At 36.2% G+C, this 19,497-nt stretch overlaps 1 protein-coding gene across 4 annotated transcripts in view; it reads left to right on the forward strand.

The window, feature by feature from the left end:
- The window catches only part of SLC12A8 (solute carrier family 12 member 8), a 122,361-nt gene that overhangs the window by 99,178 nt on the left and 3,686 nt on the right, over positions 1–19,497 (forward strand). For all 4 annotated transcript variants that reach the window (XM_073231501.1, XM_073231500.1, XM_073231499.1 and 1 more), the window contains 3 exons: positions 6,315–6,412; positions 6,951–7,068; positions 19,402–19,462. In XM_073231501.1, coding sequence (XP_073087602.1) covers positions 6,315–6,412; positions 6,951–7,068; positions 19,402–19,462 — 277 coding nt within the window. The remainder of the gene's footprint in view (positions 1–6,314; positions 6,413–6,950; positions 7,069–19,401; positions 19,463–19,497) is intronic.

Genomic DNA, 19,497 nt, shown 5'->3' on the forward strand with positions numbered 1-19,497 from the left:
CCACAAATTCCTTATTTATAACAGCTGTGCAAGAGAGATATTTCTGATTATTGAAGACATCATCAAAGACAAAAATGATCTGATTAAATAGAAATAAAAAACATTTGCACAACACAGTGTCACAGAAGGAAACAATTATTCTGACAAATACAACTGATAAAAGCATACCTTCCAAAGCATATTATTTTTAAAAACAGGAAGGTTGAAATCCAGATTCTATTAAAGAGAGGTCAGAACAAATGAATATGCAGTTCACATTTAAAAAAAATCAATGGCCAGATTCATTCATTGTCCATTTGACAAACTAACTTGTATGGTTAAGCATTAAATATTGTTAGTTGCTAAAAATAGCCAGCACTTACTGAGTATGTCTGATGTCCTGGCCCTGAGATAAGCCCTTAACATGGCTTATCTCATCTAAACTCAGTGTTAGGCATTATTACTATCTTTTTATAGAGGCTTAGAGAAGTCAAAACACTTGCTCAGGATATAAGACAGCCAGAATTTGAACCCAGGTCGGTCTGTCTCACTTTAGAACCTGTGCATTTCACTACTACACAAAGTGTGTGCTGCTTGCTGTCAGTATCTATTATGAGCTAGGTCATGGCATTGATTAAATGAACACAAATTAAACCACCTCTAAGAAATCATTGCATATCTATTAAGCTGTCAAAAAATTAAAAAATAGTAGCTCTTTGGTAATCAGGTACATGGACACATTGCTGGTAGCAGTCTCAATGGATTCGTGCCTTCTGGATCTATTGATTAAAATTTTTCATCAAATTTGAAAAGTTTTGGCCATTTTTTCAAATATTGTTTCTGCCCTTTTTTTTCTTTCTCCCCCATCCCTATGGGACTCCCATTACACATTAGTTGGGACACTTATCATTGTCCCCCAAGTCTCTGAGAATCAATTCCTTTTTCTTCCACATTCCCCCCTGTTCTTCAGCTTGGATAATTTCTATTGGACTGTCTTCAAGTTCATTGATTCTTTTTCCATCTAAAATATGCTATTGAGTCCACATAGAAAAGCTTTCATTTCTGTTATTGTGCTTTTTAACCACAGACTTTTCTTTTTCTTTTTTTTTGTAGTCTATATGTCTCTTTTGATATTCTCTATTTTGAAAGTCATTGTCATCATATTTTCCTTAAGTCAGGGACACTGTGTTTTTATTTAGTTCCTTAAGCATTTATTATACCAGCTGCTTTGAAGTTCAAACCCAACATTTGCGCCTGCTCAGAGTCACTTTCTTTTGATTGCTTTTTTTCCTGGGCATGGGTCACAGTTTCTTGTTTCTTTGTATGTCTTGTAATGTTTGACTGCAAACTGGACAATTTAGATAATATATTGTGGCAACTCCTGATTCTGATGAGTTCTTGTTTGCTTGTTTGCTTTAGTAAATTGCCTGGATTTGAACTGTGGAATCTGTCTCCCCTGGTGGTGTATAGTTTCTGATATCTTTACTCGGTTTTCATTCTTATTTTTAATTTTTGACCTGGCTTCCTAGGGTATTGCCCCTGTGTGTGTGTGTGTGTGGCCATAAGGCTTCTACCCTCTGCTAGTGGATCTGTGTGGGGTTGGGAAGCACAAAGTTGCAGCCAGTTCTCGAGTCTCTCTTGGCCTTTACTTTTTGCCAGTCTCTCTAGGCAGAAGCATAGTTTTCTAGTCAGCCAGATAAATGTGGGGAGCCTTTTATGACTCTCTCATTTCTAGGATCTTCCCATTAAATTTCTGACTGGTCCACTGCTAGCCCTAGCTGGGCCTGCAACCTCAGGGTAGCAAAGCTGAGGATTTTTCCCTTTCAATTTTCTACGTTGTCCACCACATTTAGCTTCTAAAGTCACAACCCACAAGTGTTCCCCCTGTGGCAGCAGAACTGCTGGTTTCTGACCAGCTGCATCTGGCAAGAACTGGCACAGGAATGGGGGTGGTCCAAGCAACAAGGCCCCCAGACTCTCACAGTTCTTACTCTCAGCTCCAGCAATGGTGAAAAATAAGCACTTCTGAATTTGTTGTCTCTATTTGGTAAATTTCTACAGCCCTAAATGATTGTTTTGATTATTTTGTGTGTTTTTTTTCTTATTTCTTGTGGAGAGGATTCACCAACCTCTTCACATTGCCATAGCTGCAAGCCCTCCGGGTCATTCTTTCTGGAGAATGATCTTTCAAGATATAATAAGAAATATAGAACTGTTTAATTGCTCTGACTTGGAAAATCTATTTGTAGAAATTGTATATCAAGGAAACAACCCCAAACCAAACAACAAACCGTAAAATGTGTACAAGATCATCACAGCTGCACTGTTGGTGCTAATGACAAATTAGAAATAAACATGTAGCATTTGGAAAGTGGTTAAATGAATTGTATTATAAATATGATGAAATACCACATGGACTTGAACCATGATCCTTTGTGGGCTTTATCAGGGTACATTCTTGGTTTGTACATGCTAACTGCAATTATGTGTTTGTTTATTCTGATAAAATATGGAGTACATTTTCAGAGGCCACTTAATATTTGAGTAACTTCTTTAAAATCACTTAAATCTGTGATTTAAAAATTGACATAATTGTTTCCCCTTCATGCTAAAGTGTTTATATAGGAGTTTTGTGAACATAGAACGTTAGACATACCTCTAGATTTTAAAAGACAATTTAATATTGTACATTACACTTATTATATTTGTTATTTTTAACATGACTGTTTCATGGTTTTGACTACCTATTTGTTTGTTTTACAACGAAGGCTTGATAAGATTGCCTTCCTGGTTATCACTCCAGTGTTTCTAACATGAGAATCTCTCCCCTCCCACCACTAGTCTGTAAGACTTGCTTCTTTCAGCAAAATTCTTGACAAGAGAAAAAATTCCTTCAGTCCTTTTGGAAGGGCTTTGAAACCATAGCTATTCAGAATTCTGAATAATTGTCTGCCTGTATTGTCATACCTATTCAAAGTCATTGAGCATCCTTACATGAATCTCCCTCATGCTGATGGTGATAAAACTGCATTGTGCTTGCCTGGAGGACTCATCCCTTCCTACTACTTTCCCCTGAGTTCCTCAGAACAGACACACACACACACACACACACACACACACACACACACACACAAAGTCCCTTAGGTAATAACCAAGGGGCAAGTGTATTTCAACTAAGCCTATGACTGAAAAAAACATATCAAGTATTGGGCATATTAAAATTATATAATTTAATTAATGGCAACCATAACAGTATTCCTTCTTTTTAAACAACTAGTAGAGCCACTAATTCAAATCACTCATAAACCTCAGCAAAATTTATTTTTATCCATAATTAATAAGGAGATGTTCATTGAACACTTCCTATGTACAAATTTTGAACACCTAGATTTGGCACTTAGATATACAAAAGGCAGCCCTTGCCCTCAAGGAATGAAGGTGTAAAAGATAAGTACAAGAGTTGGAAGCACAGGGTGAAGGTAGACAGATGTTTAGAGGATAAAGGCAAGGATGAATTGTTTTTTCACTTAACCACATGTATGAAACATGTACTACATTCCAAGCACAGTTTTAGGTGCTGGGGAAACATGCTGAATAGACGTACAAGATCTCTGCTGTCATTGAGCTTGCATTCTTAGGGGAGACTCATAATAAGCAAACAAATATATGCTGTAATTCAGTAAGTGGTAAGTATGATGATGGATAATGAACCAGGGTAACAGGATAGAGAGAGACTAGGATGTAAAGGAGGGTCCTGTTTCAGATAGGTTTTTCAGAATAGGTCTCTCTGAGAAGAGGATATTTTAAGAAGAGCTAACTTGTAAAAAGCATTGAACCATGCAAAGATGTGCAGAAGAGTTCTAGGCAGAGGAAACAGCATGTATAAAGGTACAAGTGGGAATTGAATTGGGAAATTCTGAGAACAGCAGAAGTCCAGCAGTGGCTGGAAAGGAGTGGGCTTGGGGAGAGAGGTAGAAGATGAGTATAGTAAGGGAAGAAGAGGTTGGGGCTGTGTAGGGCCATGCAGGCCATGCTGACTGTGATAGCCCACTGAAAGCTCTAGCTAGGGCTGTGATAGGATTGGATTCACGCTTTAAGAAGATCACTGGCTTTGTGAGGAATGTATTGTATACAGGTAAGAGAAAGAGCCAAAGCTTGTTTGGAGGTATACTAATTAAAGAAGGCTGAACAACTATAACAAATAACCAAAAAGGTAGTAGCTCAAACACAATGGAAATTTATTTCTCACTTGCACTAATAGTCAGGGAAGGGTGTTCCAAATCAGTGAGGGTCTCTTCTCCATGTGTTGAATCAGGGACCCAGAGTCCTTCCATTTTTATGATTTCATCATCCCTGGGACCTTGTAATGTGCAAAGTCAAGACTGGGTTCCCACATTCAGATTTCAGGCATTAGAGAAGACGCACACCTACTCTCTCAAAGAACTTTGTGCAGGAATGGTACTTGCCGCTTCTGTTCACATTCCATCAGTGAGAACTTAGTCACATGACCACATCTAACTCCATGGACGTGTACTCTACCTGTGATCTCTACTATCTGAGTGCCCCATGGTAGATCACATGGAAGGTGAGAGTGTCCTGCATAGGAGAGGCCAGTGGAGGCAGTAGGGGTGGTCATGTTATACTGATGGCAGAATCCAGAGGACTTGCTAATGGAATAGATGTGGGTGTGAGAAAAAGAGAGGAGTCAAGGATAAATCACAGATACTTGAGTGAATGATGTGTCATTTACTCAGATGAAGAAGACTTGGGTAGACTAGATTTCTGCTTTAGCCATTTTAAGGCTTGAGGTGCTACTAGCCATGTAAGGAGAGATATTGAGAAGACCACCAGATATTCAAAACTTGAGTTCAAGGGGTTGAGGATGATGTAAGCTTGGAATCATCAGTAAATGGAGAGTACTTAAAGCCATGGGACTAGATGAGAGCTCCTAGAAATGAGTACCTGTGGGAAAAAGAAGAGAGCTAAAAACTGAATTAATGCTGGGAAACTGCAATATTTTGGGGGTTGGAAGGAGGAGGTGAACTAGCAAAGGAGATTGAGAAGGACTGTGCAGTGAGTTAGGACTGTGCAAAAATATGATATGCACATAAATGATAACAAATAAAAAAGAACCTAGGTTTATAAAATGGATGACAATAATTGTACAAGGCCAGGAGGGAAGAAATGTAAATATACTGGTGAAAGTTTCTGATACTAATGTGAACTACTGTAATATCACTTAAAGGTAGACTGTGATAAGTTAAAATGTATATAACAAACACTGAGCAAGCCAGGAGAGTGAGCCAATCTAGGAAGCAAAAGAAGAAAGTGTTTCAGTAAGAAGTTGAATGATCACATGTGTCAATGCTGTCTGGAAGATCAAGAGTTGATCATTGAATTTGAAAAGATTTGATTTGTTGGCAACCTTCAGAAGAGTAGTTTTAATGGAATGGTGTATACAGTCTTAAGAGTGGGTTGCGGAAATGGGAGGTAAGCACTATAGAGGCAATTCTTTTGAGAAGTTTAGCTATAAGGGAGACAAAGAAATATGACACTAACTAGGAGGTGACCTGGAGGTATTTGTGTAGATAGGACCAATTACAGCATATTTGCATTTATTGGGGATGATTCAGTAGAGGCTGGAATAATTGATGATGCAAAAGCAAAGTCCTTGAGTGGGGCACAAATGGAGGGATGGACCTTGGGTAGGATCAAGGACTGTTCATCCACTGTAAAAAGAGGAAAGGCAGAAGAGAGAGTACAGATGCAAGTGGGTAGTTGCTGTATTTGGTGATGAGAGGACATGAAAGCCCTCTTTTGAAAGGAGAGGTTGTAAATTTGTTACATCAGAGAGTACGAGAATTAGTTCACTCAGTAGGAGACCACTAAGGAATGCTGAAGTATGGAAGCAGATGACACCTGCATGGGAACACTGGTAGTTGTGGACCATGGCTTAGGCTAAGTAAGAGGTACTGAAAAGAGGAGGTAGGTGATAGAAAGAAAAAGTGTAACAGGGATAATTGAAAGTCCCTCTGTAGACTATGAATAGCTGGGGTGGGAGACAGCAGAGCAAATGAAATTAAAAAAAAAAAAAAAAGAAGTGATGGGGTGGGAGTAAGTTGATTTAAACCATGTTTTAGGAGGTGTAAGGTTGCTGGTAAAGACAAGCTGCAAGTATAACTAAGGGAATTAATGGTTGAGGTGAGTGGCAGTTGTCTTTTAGGTTAAGTTACAAAATTGGAGAAGAGGAACTCATAGATATTATTTGCTCAGAAAAGGAGAAGAGAGTTTGGTAACAAAATGGTAACCAAGGATTTTGATCATTTATTTTTTAGATTTCTTCCTAAAGTCCAGGCTCCAGGAACAAAATATCCAGAGAAGACCAGCTTCTTTGTATACACACATGTGCAATCCCTGGGTCTCCCTGTTAGGGGTGAGTAACTTCATTTTGATCTCAGCTGTCCTTGAGACATAATTCAGGTGAGACACATGTGATCTCAAGGGGATTGGGGATGAAGGAAAGAGGAGAGTCTCAGCTAGGAACAGTGTGAGTTGATTGCCTGTCATATTAGAATTTAGATGAGACTGTAAATGCCAAGATTATACTTAATGAACCATGTATTTTAATCAATAGCTTACTTTTAAAATAATTCATCTCTGATAACCTCAGAGTCACTAAATTTCTAGGTATATCATATTAGCATAATTTCACTCTTAATTTGTTTCCTCTAGGGAGGAATATGACAAGAAGCTAGGATAGAATATCTATTTATTGATAGTTTTGATTAGAGAGTACTTCTCAAATATTTGCTTGGGTTTTTTGAATTATGAGTAACCTTTAATTATTTAGACTTGCAAAATGACCAGAGGTTGATGAGACGGACTGTTGTTTCTTAAGGCCCTAGCATTGTGGCTTGCTAACCATGTGATAAATCACTAGGTTACTTGCCTTTCCTACTCTGTTTCCACAGGCTGTCGGGTCCCTTCTCATCATGTTTGTGATTCAGTGGGTCTATACCCTGGTTAACATGGGTGTTGCTGCCATTGTGTATTTCTACATTGGTCGGACCAGTCCAGGGCTTCCCCTTGGTAAGTAGCAGAGCCATTTTGCCACCAACTCCCTTCTCTTTTAGCATTCATTGAAGAAATGTGTTTTGAGAACCTATTAAATGCCAACACTGACTCAGATATGAATCCCATTTTCAAGTAAGTTACAGTTTAGGAGGAAAAATATGATATACATATAAATGATAACAAATAAAAAAGAACCTAGGTTTATAAAATGGATGACAATAATTGTACAAGGCCAGGAGGGAAGAAATGTAAGTATACTGGTGAAAGTTTCTGATACTAATGTGAACTACTGTAATATCACTTAAAGGTAGACTGTGATAAGTTAAAATGTATATAACAAACCCTAAAGCAACCACTAGCACAAAGTTATAGCTAATAAGCCAATAAAAGATAAAATTGACCTAAAAATGCTCAGATCAAAATAAAGCAGGAAAATAAAAATCTCAATCATAATATAAGTTGGTCACAGGGATGGATGGAAGTGCAACATGGAGAATACAGCCAATAGTTCTATAACATCTTTCTATGTTGACAGATAGTAATTGAACTAGTTGGGGTGAGGATTTAATAATGTGTGTAACTGTTGAACTGCTGTGTTGTATACTTGAAACCAATATAATGTTGTGTATCAACTATACTTCAATAAAAAAAAACAGAAAAAGAGGAAAAAATAATAGAGGACATGTGGACAAACAAAAATAAAAAATAAGGTGGTTTACATAAACCTAGTCATAGTCATAGCAATAATCACACTAAATATAAATTATCTAAATACTCCCATTTAAATGGTCTAAACAGTGAGACTGTCAGATTCAATAAGAAGCATAATTCAACTATATAATACCTACAAGAAACCTATTTTAAATATAAAGAAAATAAGTTAAAAGTAAAAGGATGGAAAAAGATATACCATAGTAACATGAATCAAAACAAGCTAAAATGATATTAGCATCAGACAAAATAGATTTCAAAGAAAAGAATTTTATGAGGGATAAAGAGAATCATTTCATAAAGATAAAGGGAAAAATTCATCAAGAAGACATAATAAACCTTAACATTTATTCACTTAAAAAAACAGACCTTTGAAAAACCTGATAGAACTACAATATATAGAAAATTTCATAATTATAATTAGAAATTTCAATATGTTTCTCTCAATAATTGATAAAACAAGTAGGCATGAAATAATTTAAGCTTTAGAAGACTTGAATAACATTATCAACAAACCTGGCCAAATTGACATTTATAGAGCATTCCAACTAACAATAGCAGAATATATTTTATTTTCAAGTATACATGAAACATCAGAATAGGCCATAATCTCGGACATAAAAAAAGTCTTAGTAAATTTGAAGGTATTCAAGTCAATTTAAGAACAAAGTATATTCTCTGATCAAAAGGAAAGTAAATTAGAAATAACTAATAGAAAGGTATCTGAAAAATCCCCAAATACTTAGAAACTAAAGAATGCCAAATAATACGAAAAAACTAAGAACATTGAATAAACTAAAGAAACTAAATAACTTATGGTTCAAAGAAAGTATGAACATGAATTATAAAGTATTTGAATTGAACAAAAATGAAAATATATCAAACTTGTGGAATATAGCTAATTCAGTAGTTATAGGGAAGTTTATAGCATCAAATGCTCATAGTAGAGAAGAAAAGTCTCAAATCTGTGATGCAGCTTCTAACTTAAGAAACCAGAAAAAGAAGATAAAATTAAATCCAAATAATAAGAAAAAGGAAATAATAAAGGTCAAAGTAGAAATCAGTAAAATTTTTAAATGAAGGGAATGACAATGAAGGTTTTTTGAGATCATTAAAATTGAAAAATTCCAGTCAAACTGATCAGAATATAAGTAGAGAAGGCACAAATTACCCATACCAGGAGTGAGAGAGGTGGTATACTTAAAGAGTCTGCAGATATAAAAAGGAAAATAAAGGAATATTATAAACAGCTTTATGCCAATAAATTTGAAAACTTACATGAACTGGATAAATTTTTGAAAGACCAACCAGCAAAATTCACTCTAGAAGAAATAGAGAGCTATTTAGGTCATGTATTAGAAAAATTAAACTTGTCATTAAAAACCTTTCCACAAGGAAAACTCTAGGCCCAAAAGCTTCATTAATGAAACCCACAAAGCATTAGGGAGGAAAAAATATTAATTCTATAATACTCCTCAGAAAACTATATACCAATATCTTTCATGAACATAGATGCAATAAATTTTTATCAAAATTTTAACAAATTGAATATAAAATATATAAAAAGATTAATACACCATAATAAAGTGGTGGATTTATCTGAGGAATTCAAGGTTGGTTTAACATTCTAAGTCAATGTGTTCACCATATTTATAAACTAGAAGAGGAAAACTTCAAAACATTTCTGAGAAGAAATTAAAGAAATAAATTAAGTGATATACTGGGTTCTTGAATTGGAAAATTCAATAGTGTTAAGATGTCAATTCTCTATTGATTATTCTATAGATCCAACAGAACTTCAATCAAAATCTCAGCTGTCTTTTCTGTAGAAACTGGCAAATAGATTCTAAAGTATTTGTATGGAAATGCAAGGGATCTAGAATAGCCCAACCAATTTTGTACAAGAACAGAGTTGGAGGATATTTACACTATCTGATTTCAAAACTGATTATAAACTAAAGTAATCAAGACAGGATGGTATTGGAATCAAGATAGACAAATAAATCAGTGGACAGTTGGAAAGTCAAGGAATTGGCCCACACATAAATGATCAGCTGGCATTCAAAAATGGTGCAAAAATAATTCAGTGGAGTTAAAAAATATCTTCAGCAAATGGTGCTGAAACAATTGGAAATTCATATGCAAACAATAAACTTCAATCCATACATCATACAATGTAAAAATAACTCAAAATGGATCCTAGAGCTAAATGTAAAATCTGAAAGTATAAAACTTCTAAAAGAAAATACAGGAAAACAAATCTTTGTGACTGTGAATGAGGCAAAGATTTCTTAGATAAAACACCAAAAGCAGGGAAAAAATTGATAAATTGGGCTTCATCAAAATTAAGGACTCTAATCTTCCAAATACACACTGGTAAAGGAATGCAAAGGCAAACCATAGATTGTAAGGAAATATTAGCAAATCACATAATTGATAAAGGACATGTATCAAGAATATGCTAAAGACTCAAAATCCAATAATAAGAAAACAGAACAAAAAACTCTGTGTGTGTGTGTGTATATATATAGTTTTAATAATTGTATATATTTTTTTATTTATTGAAAATGCACACCGATCTGTAATGACAGCAGATCAGTAGTTGCCTTTGGATGGGGCTCAGGGGTGGGGATACAGGGGAGGGAGGTCTTACAAAGTGGTGTAAGGAAACCTTTGAGGTGATAGGTATGCTCATTATCTTGCTTGTGGTGATGGTTTCACAATATGTGTATGTGCTAACACTTATCAAATTGTATACTTTTATTGTATGTAGTTTGTTCTAAAAATGTACTCAGGGTTTGTTTTACTCAGATATGGTAAGACACACAGGTACAGTGATGGTTATCATGAAAGAAAAAGTTTATACTCACAGATCCTTAGCAACAAGAGGCAAGCATGCCACACAGAGCCACATGGGGAGGATCAGGGTTGGTCAGGTAGCAGAAAAGGAAAAGGGAGAAGATGGCGCAAAGCCTTTATTGGAGTTTTTATGGGAAGGAATGGGCAAGGCAGGTAGATAGCTGCATAAATTTAGGATTGGATAGTTTGAATAATTCTGGTGGGCTCTGAGCTATTGGAATGATCTATATTTCTTTGGTACCTGGCCCTGGGGTAATTTAGGTCAGGAGAATATTAGCTTGGTCTGTGAATTTAATGAAGGGATTGGGGGCTGGGGATGTCATTTGAATATCAAAAATGTGCTCACAGGAAAGTTGTTAGCTATCTCTAGGAATAAGCTAGCACCTCCAGGATCAAGACTCCAAACTCTAGAGCATCAGCAATACAGAGAACAAAAAAATATAGTCAATACTCTGTTATTATATGTCACTCATTCCTCAATAATAAAACTGTTTAAAAACATATTTGAGAGCCCCTTTCAGCAAAATTCCATGAAGCCAGAATTTTGAATAAAGCAATTAATTTCAAGTTTAACTAAATCAGACAGACTATAATAATTGAGGCAAACTGAAAAAAAATCTTTAAAATTAAAACAGTCTGATATATATTTTTGAAACAAATGTACTTCAAACACTTTAAGTCACATGTACATTAAAAATAATGCTTTAGATAAAGTCATCCTAAGAAGAGGTCCTCATATAAGCTAATTCAAGGGGTAAAATATATTTAAGTTAACAAAGCAATAACATTACTGAATTTAATTTTCTCAGAAATCTGTATTTCTGAGTTTCTTAGAATTCAGAAACTAATTTCCTAGAAATTAGCCTGAACTTAAGAAATTTAAATATTTTTCAGAAATCTATTCCAAGGAAAAATCTATGAAATCAAATTTCAGACCAATCTACATATAAAATTTAGGTAATTTAGAATCTAAATGATCACAAATAAGTAGAGTCAGTTAATAAAATGTTATGTTTGCTTTCTTCCTTCTAATAATATCAAAATATATTAGGAAACTCCTCTTAGGAATTATACATATTAATGCAAATCTAAAATTTTTCCTCCCTTAGCTGCATACTGTTGATATTAGCCAAAATTCCAATATAAGCCTCTTAAAATAATACTAACTTCCTGGTCATGGACATCATCTAATTAACTAATTTATCAACCAATCATTTATATGTATAGATCTCTAGTGGAATGAGTATATATAGTTTGGAAAAGCATTTTATAAAATTACATTTGATTTGGTCTCCTAAAGTTATATATAATTTATTATGTGAGATTTTTTAAAACACACACCAAAGGAAGGATGATTTTTTTAAGTTGATAAATCCTGTTCTAATCAGTGTGTCTGATGTCAGGATATTTAGCTATCATGACAACAATCTCACTTCAAACTTCAGCTCTAATGTTTCTACATGTTGAGCTATTTGATTCACATAACACATATGGAAAACTTTCTAAGTGGGTGTTCCAAGATGAAAAAGATATTCTTCTCAATTTATCAATTCAGTGCAATCTCTATCAAAATACCAGTGGCATTTTCAATGAACTAGAGCAAATAATCCTAAAATTCATATGGAACCACAAAAGACCCCAAATAGGCAAAACAATCCTGAGAAAGAAGAACAAAGCTGGGGATCGCACACTTCCTGACTTCAAGCTATACTACAAAGCTACAGTAATCAAAACAGTATGGCACTTGCACAAGAACAGACACATAGATCAATGGAACAGAATAGAGAGCCCAGATATAAACCCACACATATATGGTCAATTAATATGCAATAAAGGAGTCATGAATATACAATGGGGAAAAGACAGTCTCTTCAATAACTGGTGTTGGGAAAACTGGGCAGCTGTATTCAAGAGAATGAAACTGGATTACTGTCTAACTCCATACACAAAAGTAAACTTGAAAAGGATCAAAGACCTAAATGTAAGACATGAAACGATAAAACTCTTAGAAGAAAACATAGGCAAAAATCCCTTAAACATGAGCATGAACAATTTTTTCCTGGACACAGCTCCTCAGGTAAGGGAAACAAAAGAAAAAATGAACAAGTGGGACTACATCAAACTAAAAAGCTCTGCACAGCAAAGGATACATCAGGAGAACAAAAAGGCAATCTCTAGTATGGTAGAATATTTCTGTAAATGATTTATCTGATAAGGGGTTAACATCCAAAATATATATAGAACTCATACAATGCAACACCAAAAAAAAAAAACAAATAAAAAATGGGCAGAGGTCCTGAACAGACATTTCTCCAAAAAATAAATACAGATGGCCAACAGGCACATGAAAAGATATTCTATTTCACCAGTCATCAGAGAAATGCGAATCAAAACCACAATAAGATATCACCTCCAAACACATGGAGGCTTAACAACATGCTACTAAATAATCAATGGATCAATGAACAAATCAAAATAGAGATCAAGGAATATATAGAAACAAATGACAACAACAACACTAAGCCCCAACTTCTGTGGGATGCAGCGAAAGCAGTCTTAAGAGGAAAGTATATAGCAATCCAGGCACACTTGAAGAAGGAAGAACAATCCCAAATGAATAGTCTAACATCACAATTATTAAAACTGGAAAAAGAAGAACAAATGAGGCCTAAAGTCAGCAGAAGGAGGGACATAATAAAGATCAGAGAAGAAATAAACAAAATTGAGAAGAATAAAACAATAGCAAAAATCAACGAAACCAAGAGCTGGTTCTTTGAGAAAATAAACAAAATAGATAAGCCTCTAGCCCAACTTATTAAGAGAAAAAGAGAGTCAACACAAATCAACATAATCAGAAATGAGAATGGAAAAATCACGACAGACTCCACAGAAATACAAAGAATTATTAAAGACTACTATGAAAACCTATATGCCAACAAGCTGGAAAACCTAGAAGAAATGGACAACTTCCTAGAAAAATACAACCTCCCAAGACTGACCAAGGAAGAAACACAAAAGTTAAACAAACCAATTACAAGCAAAGAAATTGAAACAGTAATCAAAAAACTACCCAAGAACAAAACCCCGGGGCCGGACGGATTTACCTCGGAATTTTATCAGACACACAGAGAAGACATAATACCCATTCTCCTTAAAGTGTTCCACAAAATAGAAGAAGAGGGAATACTCCCAAACTCATTCTATGAAGCCAACATCACCCTAATACCAAAACCAGGCAAAGACCCCACCAAAAAAGAAAATTACAGACCAATATCCCTGATGAACGTAGATGCAAAAATACTCAATAAAATATTAGCAAACAGAATTCAACAGTATATCAAAAGGATCATACACCATGACCAAGTGGGGTTCATCCCAGGGATGCAAGGATGGTACAACATTCGAAAATCCATCAACATCATCCACCACATCAACAAAAAGAAAGACAAAAACCACATGATCATCTCCATAGATGCTGAAAAAGCATTTGACAAAATTCAACATCCATTCATGATAAAAACTCTCAGCAAAATGGGAATAGAGGGCAAGTACCTCAACATAATAAAGGCCATATATGATAAACCCACAGCCAGCATTATACTGAACAGCGAGAAGCTGAAAGCATTTCCACTGAGATCGGGAACCAGACAGGGATGCCCACTCTCCCCACTGTTATTTAACATAGTACTGGAGGTCCTAGCCACGGCAATCAGACAAAACAAAGAAATACAAGGAATCCAGATTGGTAAAGAAGAAGTTAAACTGTCACTATTTGCAGATGATATGATACTGTACATAAAAAACCCTAAAGACTCCACTCCAAAACTACTAGAACTGATATCGGAATACAGCAAAGTTGCAGGATACAAAATCAACACACAGAAATCTGTAGCTTTCCTATACACTAACAACGAATCAATAGAAAGAGAAATCAGGAAAACAATTCCATTCACCATTGCATCAAAAAGAATAAAATACCTAGGAATAAACCTAACCAAGGAAGTGAAAGACTTATACTCTGAAAACTACAAGTCACTCTTAAGAGAAATTAAAGGGGACACTAATAAATGGAAACTCATCCCATGCTCATGGCTAGGAAGAATTAATATCGTCAAAATGGCCATCCTGCCAAAAGCAATATACAAATTTGATGCAATCCCTCTCAAATTACCAGCAACATTCTTCAATGAATTGGAACAAATAATTCAAAAATTCATATGGAAACACCAAAGACCCCGAATAGCCAAAGCAATCCTGAAAAAGAAGAATAAAGTAGGGGGGATCTCACTCCCCAACTTCAAGCTCTACTACAAAGCCATAGTAATCAAGACAATTTGGTACTGGCACAAGAACAGAGCCACAGACCAGTGGAACAGATTAGAGACCCCAGAAATTAACCCAAACATATATGGTCAATTAATATTTGATAAAGGAGCCATGGACATACAATGGCAAAATGACAGTCTCTTCAACAGATGGTGCTGGCAAAACTGGACAGCTACATGTAGGAGAATGAAACTGGACCATTGTCTAACCCCATATACAAAGGTAAACTCAAAATGGATCAAAGACCTGAATGTAAGTCACGAAACCATTAAACTCTTGGAAAAAAACATAGGCAAAAACCTCTTAGACATAAACATGAGTGATCTCTTCTTGAACATATCTCCCCGGGCAAGGAAAACAACAGCAAAAATGAGCAAGTGGGACTACATTAAGCTGAAAAGCTTCTGTACAGCGAAAGACACCATCAATAGAACAAAAAGGAACCCTACAGTATGGGAGAATATATTTGAAAATGACAGATCTGATAAAGGCTTGACGTCCAGAATATATAAAGAGCTCACACGCCTCAACAAACAAAAAACAAATAACCCAATTAAAAAATGGGCAGAGGAACTGAACAGACAGTTCTCCAAAAAAGAAATACAGATGGCCAAGAGACACATGAAAAGATGCTCCACATCGCTAATTATCAGAGAAATGCAAATTAAAACTACAATGAGGTATCACCTCACACCAGTAAGGATAGCTGCCATCCAAAAGACAAACAACCACAAATGTTGGCGAGGCTGTGGAGAAAGGGGAACCCTCCTACACTGCTGGTGGGAATGTAAATTAGTTCAACCATTGTGGAAAGCAGTATGGAGGTGCATCAAAATGCTCAAAACAGACCTACCATTTGACCCAGGAATTCCACTCCTAGGAATTTACCCTAAGAACGCAGCAATCAAGTTTGAGAAAGACAGATGCACTCCTATGTTTATCGCAGCACTATTTACAATAGCCAAGAATTGGAAGCAACCTAAATGTCCATCTGTAGATGAATGGATAAAGAAGATGTGGTACATATACACAATGGAATACTACTCAGCCATAAGAAGTGGAAAAATCCAACCATTTGCAGCAACATGGATGGAGCTGGAGAGTATTATGCTCAGTGAAATAAGCCAAGCGGAGAAAGAGAAATACCAAATGATTTCACTCATCTGAGGAGTATAGGAACAAAGGAAAAACTGAAGGAACAAAACAGCAGCAGAATTACAGAACCCAAAAATGGACTAACAGGTACCAAAGGGAAAGGAACTGGGGAGGATGGGTGGGCAGGGAGGGATAAGGGGGGGGAAGAAGAAGGGGGGTATTAAGATTAGCATGCATGGGGGGGAGGGAGAAAGGGGAGGGTGGGCTGCACAACACAGAGAGGACAAGTAGTGACTCTACAACATTTTGCTAAGCTGATGGACAGTAACCGTAATGTGGTTGTTAGGGGGGACCTGATATAGGGGAGAGCATAGTAAACATAGTATTCTTCAGGTAAGTGTAGATTAAAAATTTAAAAAAAAAAAAAAAAAAGAAAGAAAGAAAGAAAAGGGGGATTACTCCTTAACAGGATAAAACTATTGGTAAATCAAAGATCAACGCATGCTTTAAATATCCTTAATGTTGATCACTTAAAGGGTGTCAGATGATCAGCTATGGAGGTACTCTTTTCTGATAATATTCCTTTCTCTTAATTAAAAAAAAAAAAAAAAAAAGCAGTTACTGTGTGCTGACCTCCAATGAGTTCTGCACAGTGGTATAGAGGGCATGTCAAAGTGTGGGCAAAGGGTCTGTTTGTTTCTACGCAGAAGATCAAGGCCTAGCTTGGATACCCAGAAAATGAACTAAGATACGATATGAGGAGGAGCTTCCGGCATCAGCACTCTCTGGAGGACTCGTGCCGGGGGATGATCATCAAAAAGCCTCCACAGGGATCCGGACGATGCTGCGGTTGTGGCTGCATCCAGCCCACCATCTCCTGGACTTGCCATGAGAAGGAGGAGGGAGATGTCTAGGCTGGCATGTGCATACAGTGAGACAACGAATTTGACTGGATCTGTACTGTTGGAACTCAACCAGGAGTTGGGAGGGGTGCAAGTTGTAGCACCCCAAAATCTCATGACTATAGACTATCTATGGTTAAAAGAACATATGGGATGTGAACAGATCCCAGAAATGGGCTGCTTTAATTTGTCTGATGGTTCAAGTACAGTTGGAAAATATCCATCATATCATAGATAAATTTTCACAAATGCCTAGGGTGCCTAAATGGTTTTCTTGGCTTCACTGGAGATGGTTGGTAATTATAGATTTGCTTTGTTTATGTCACCATATTCCTATTATGTCAATATGTGTGTGCAAATTAGTTAGTAGTTTAAAACCTATACATACTTAAGGTACTATACAAGAAGATATGTCAAAGAAATAATCAATCCTCCCAAGTTTCCTTCATATGCTACATCTATAGCTTTTCTTCTTCCTTCCTAATTACAAACTTTAAATAGAATTCGTGCCTCATATCGAATTTACCGAGTATCATAATTCCTCCAGGTGGTAAAGATACCTCGAGACAAGTGCTGGGCATAGAAGCCACAGGGCATAAATCTGCAAAGAAGTAAAAAGCTAACCTTTGCAAACAATATGGCTTCTCTCTCACTTACCAACTTTACATTTCCCTGTATGGCCCCGGAAGATGACTGGTTAGCCAGAGACGGGTAAGATTCCTCAAGGGAGGAACAACCTAAGACAGGCACAGTCGCAGGGGGGCCATCAGGTGAGAATTTGGGGATCAACAGAGGTGAGGCTCAGAACCTCACCCCCCCTGCTTTGAGAGAAATCTTCTGCATCCGTGGATGTCTTGCTGCCCTTGTCTAGCCTGGATTAATACTTAGTCCATAGGCACACACCTGATCATCTGATCATCTACATTTGCCTTCTTACAGCACTAAACTATGTTTTCTACCTTTATCTTGCATCTACCTACCACTTCAGCATTTTATTAAAAATAAAAATAATAATAATAATAGGAGAAATGTGGGATCAACATATAAATCAAGTACAAAAATCAAATGAATATTCATATTTGACCTGATTGTTTATGGGTCATAATGCGTGATCAAAACCGAAAGTTTCTGTGATGAATGCCCTTGTACTGTTCACCATGTAAGAACTTATTCACTATGTAAGAATTCGTTCACCATGTAAGAACTTGTTCGTTATGCTTCAGAAGATTAAGATATCACCTCACACCAGTCAGAATGGCCACTATTCAAAAGACAAGAAATAACAAGTACTGCTGAGGATGTGGAGAAAAGGGAACCTTCCTACATTGTTGGTGGGAATGTAATTTGGTGCAGCCACTGTAAAAAGCAGTATGGAGGTTCCTCAAAAAACTAAAAATGAAATACCATAGGACCCAGTAATTCCACTTCTAGGAACTTGCCAGAAGAAAATAAAATCCCTGATTCAAAAAGATATATGCACCCATATGTTTATCACCACATTATTTACAATAGCCAAGATATGAAAGCAACCAAAGTGTCCATCAATAGACGAATGGATGAAGAAGATGTGGTACATATATACAATGGAATATTATGCAGTCATAAAAAAGAAAGAATTCATGCCATTTGTGATAACATGGATGGCCCTAGAGAGTATTATGCTAAGTGAAATAAGCCAGGCAAAGAAAAATACCATATATGATTTCACTTATTTGTGGAATATAAAAATAAAATGAACAAAAATAGCAGTAGACTTCTAGACACTGAGAAGTGACTGGTGGTTAACATGAGGGAGGGTTTGAGTGGGTGGGTGAAGAGAATGAGAGGGATAAAGGGGCACAAAAATTCTCAATATAACCTGGTTATGGGGATGGTTGCACAGCATGGAGAATATAGCCAATGATTCTGTAACATCATCTTATGTTGATAGATAGTAACTGCAATAGTTGGGGTGAAGATTTAATAATATGGGTAACCGTTGAACCTCTGTGTTGTATACTTGAAACCAATACAAGATCATATATCGACTATACTTCAATAAAAAAAATATGTTCTTCCTATCTTCAAAGAGCAAACCATCTAGTAGATTTTATAGCAAGAATTTAACACATACTAGTTTGAATCTAAGAAAAAATATCATCAAAAAATTTTAATTCCCAAGACTAAAGTTAGCAAGGCCTCTGCTTTTTCTGTCAGTAACACTAGTTAGTTTCTTTCTTAGGGTTTTGGAGTTTAGAAATAAAGTTTTGGAGTCTACATATGGTATGAAGTCTCTAAGAGGCTTCTGTCACAGAGTATGACAATGAATATTGTTTGGTTAGACTGAAAATGGAAAAAAGAAAGCATTTGTGCTAATTCTGTGTGTGTCAGGGCTGTATATACACCCCATTAAACCCAGGATTCTAGAGGTATGCATAAGCCTTCATCAGTGTTTATGTACGTATCTTTCCTGCAGGATCAGCCTCCAGCTTCAGCTTTTTCAGATGGATGAGGTCTCTCCTGATGCCCTCCTACAGGTCTGTGCCAGTCTGCGGTCAGGGCCAGGGTGGAT

Source organism: Manis javanica, chromosome 3, assembly GCF_040802235.1.
Source record: "Manis javanica isolate MJ-LG chromosome 3, MJ_LKY, whole genome shotgun sequence".
Taxonomy (NCBI): domain Eukaryota; kingdom Metazoa; phylum Chordata; class Mammalia; order Pholidota; family Manidae; genus Manis; species Manis javanica.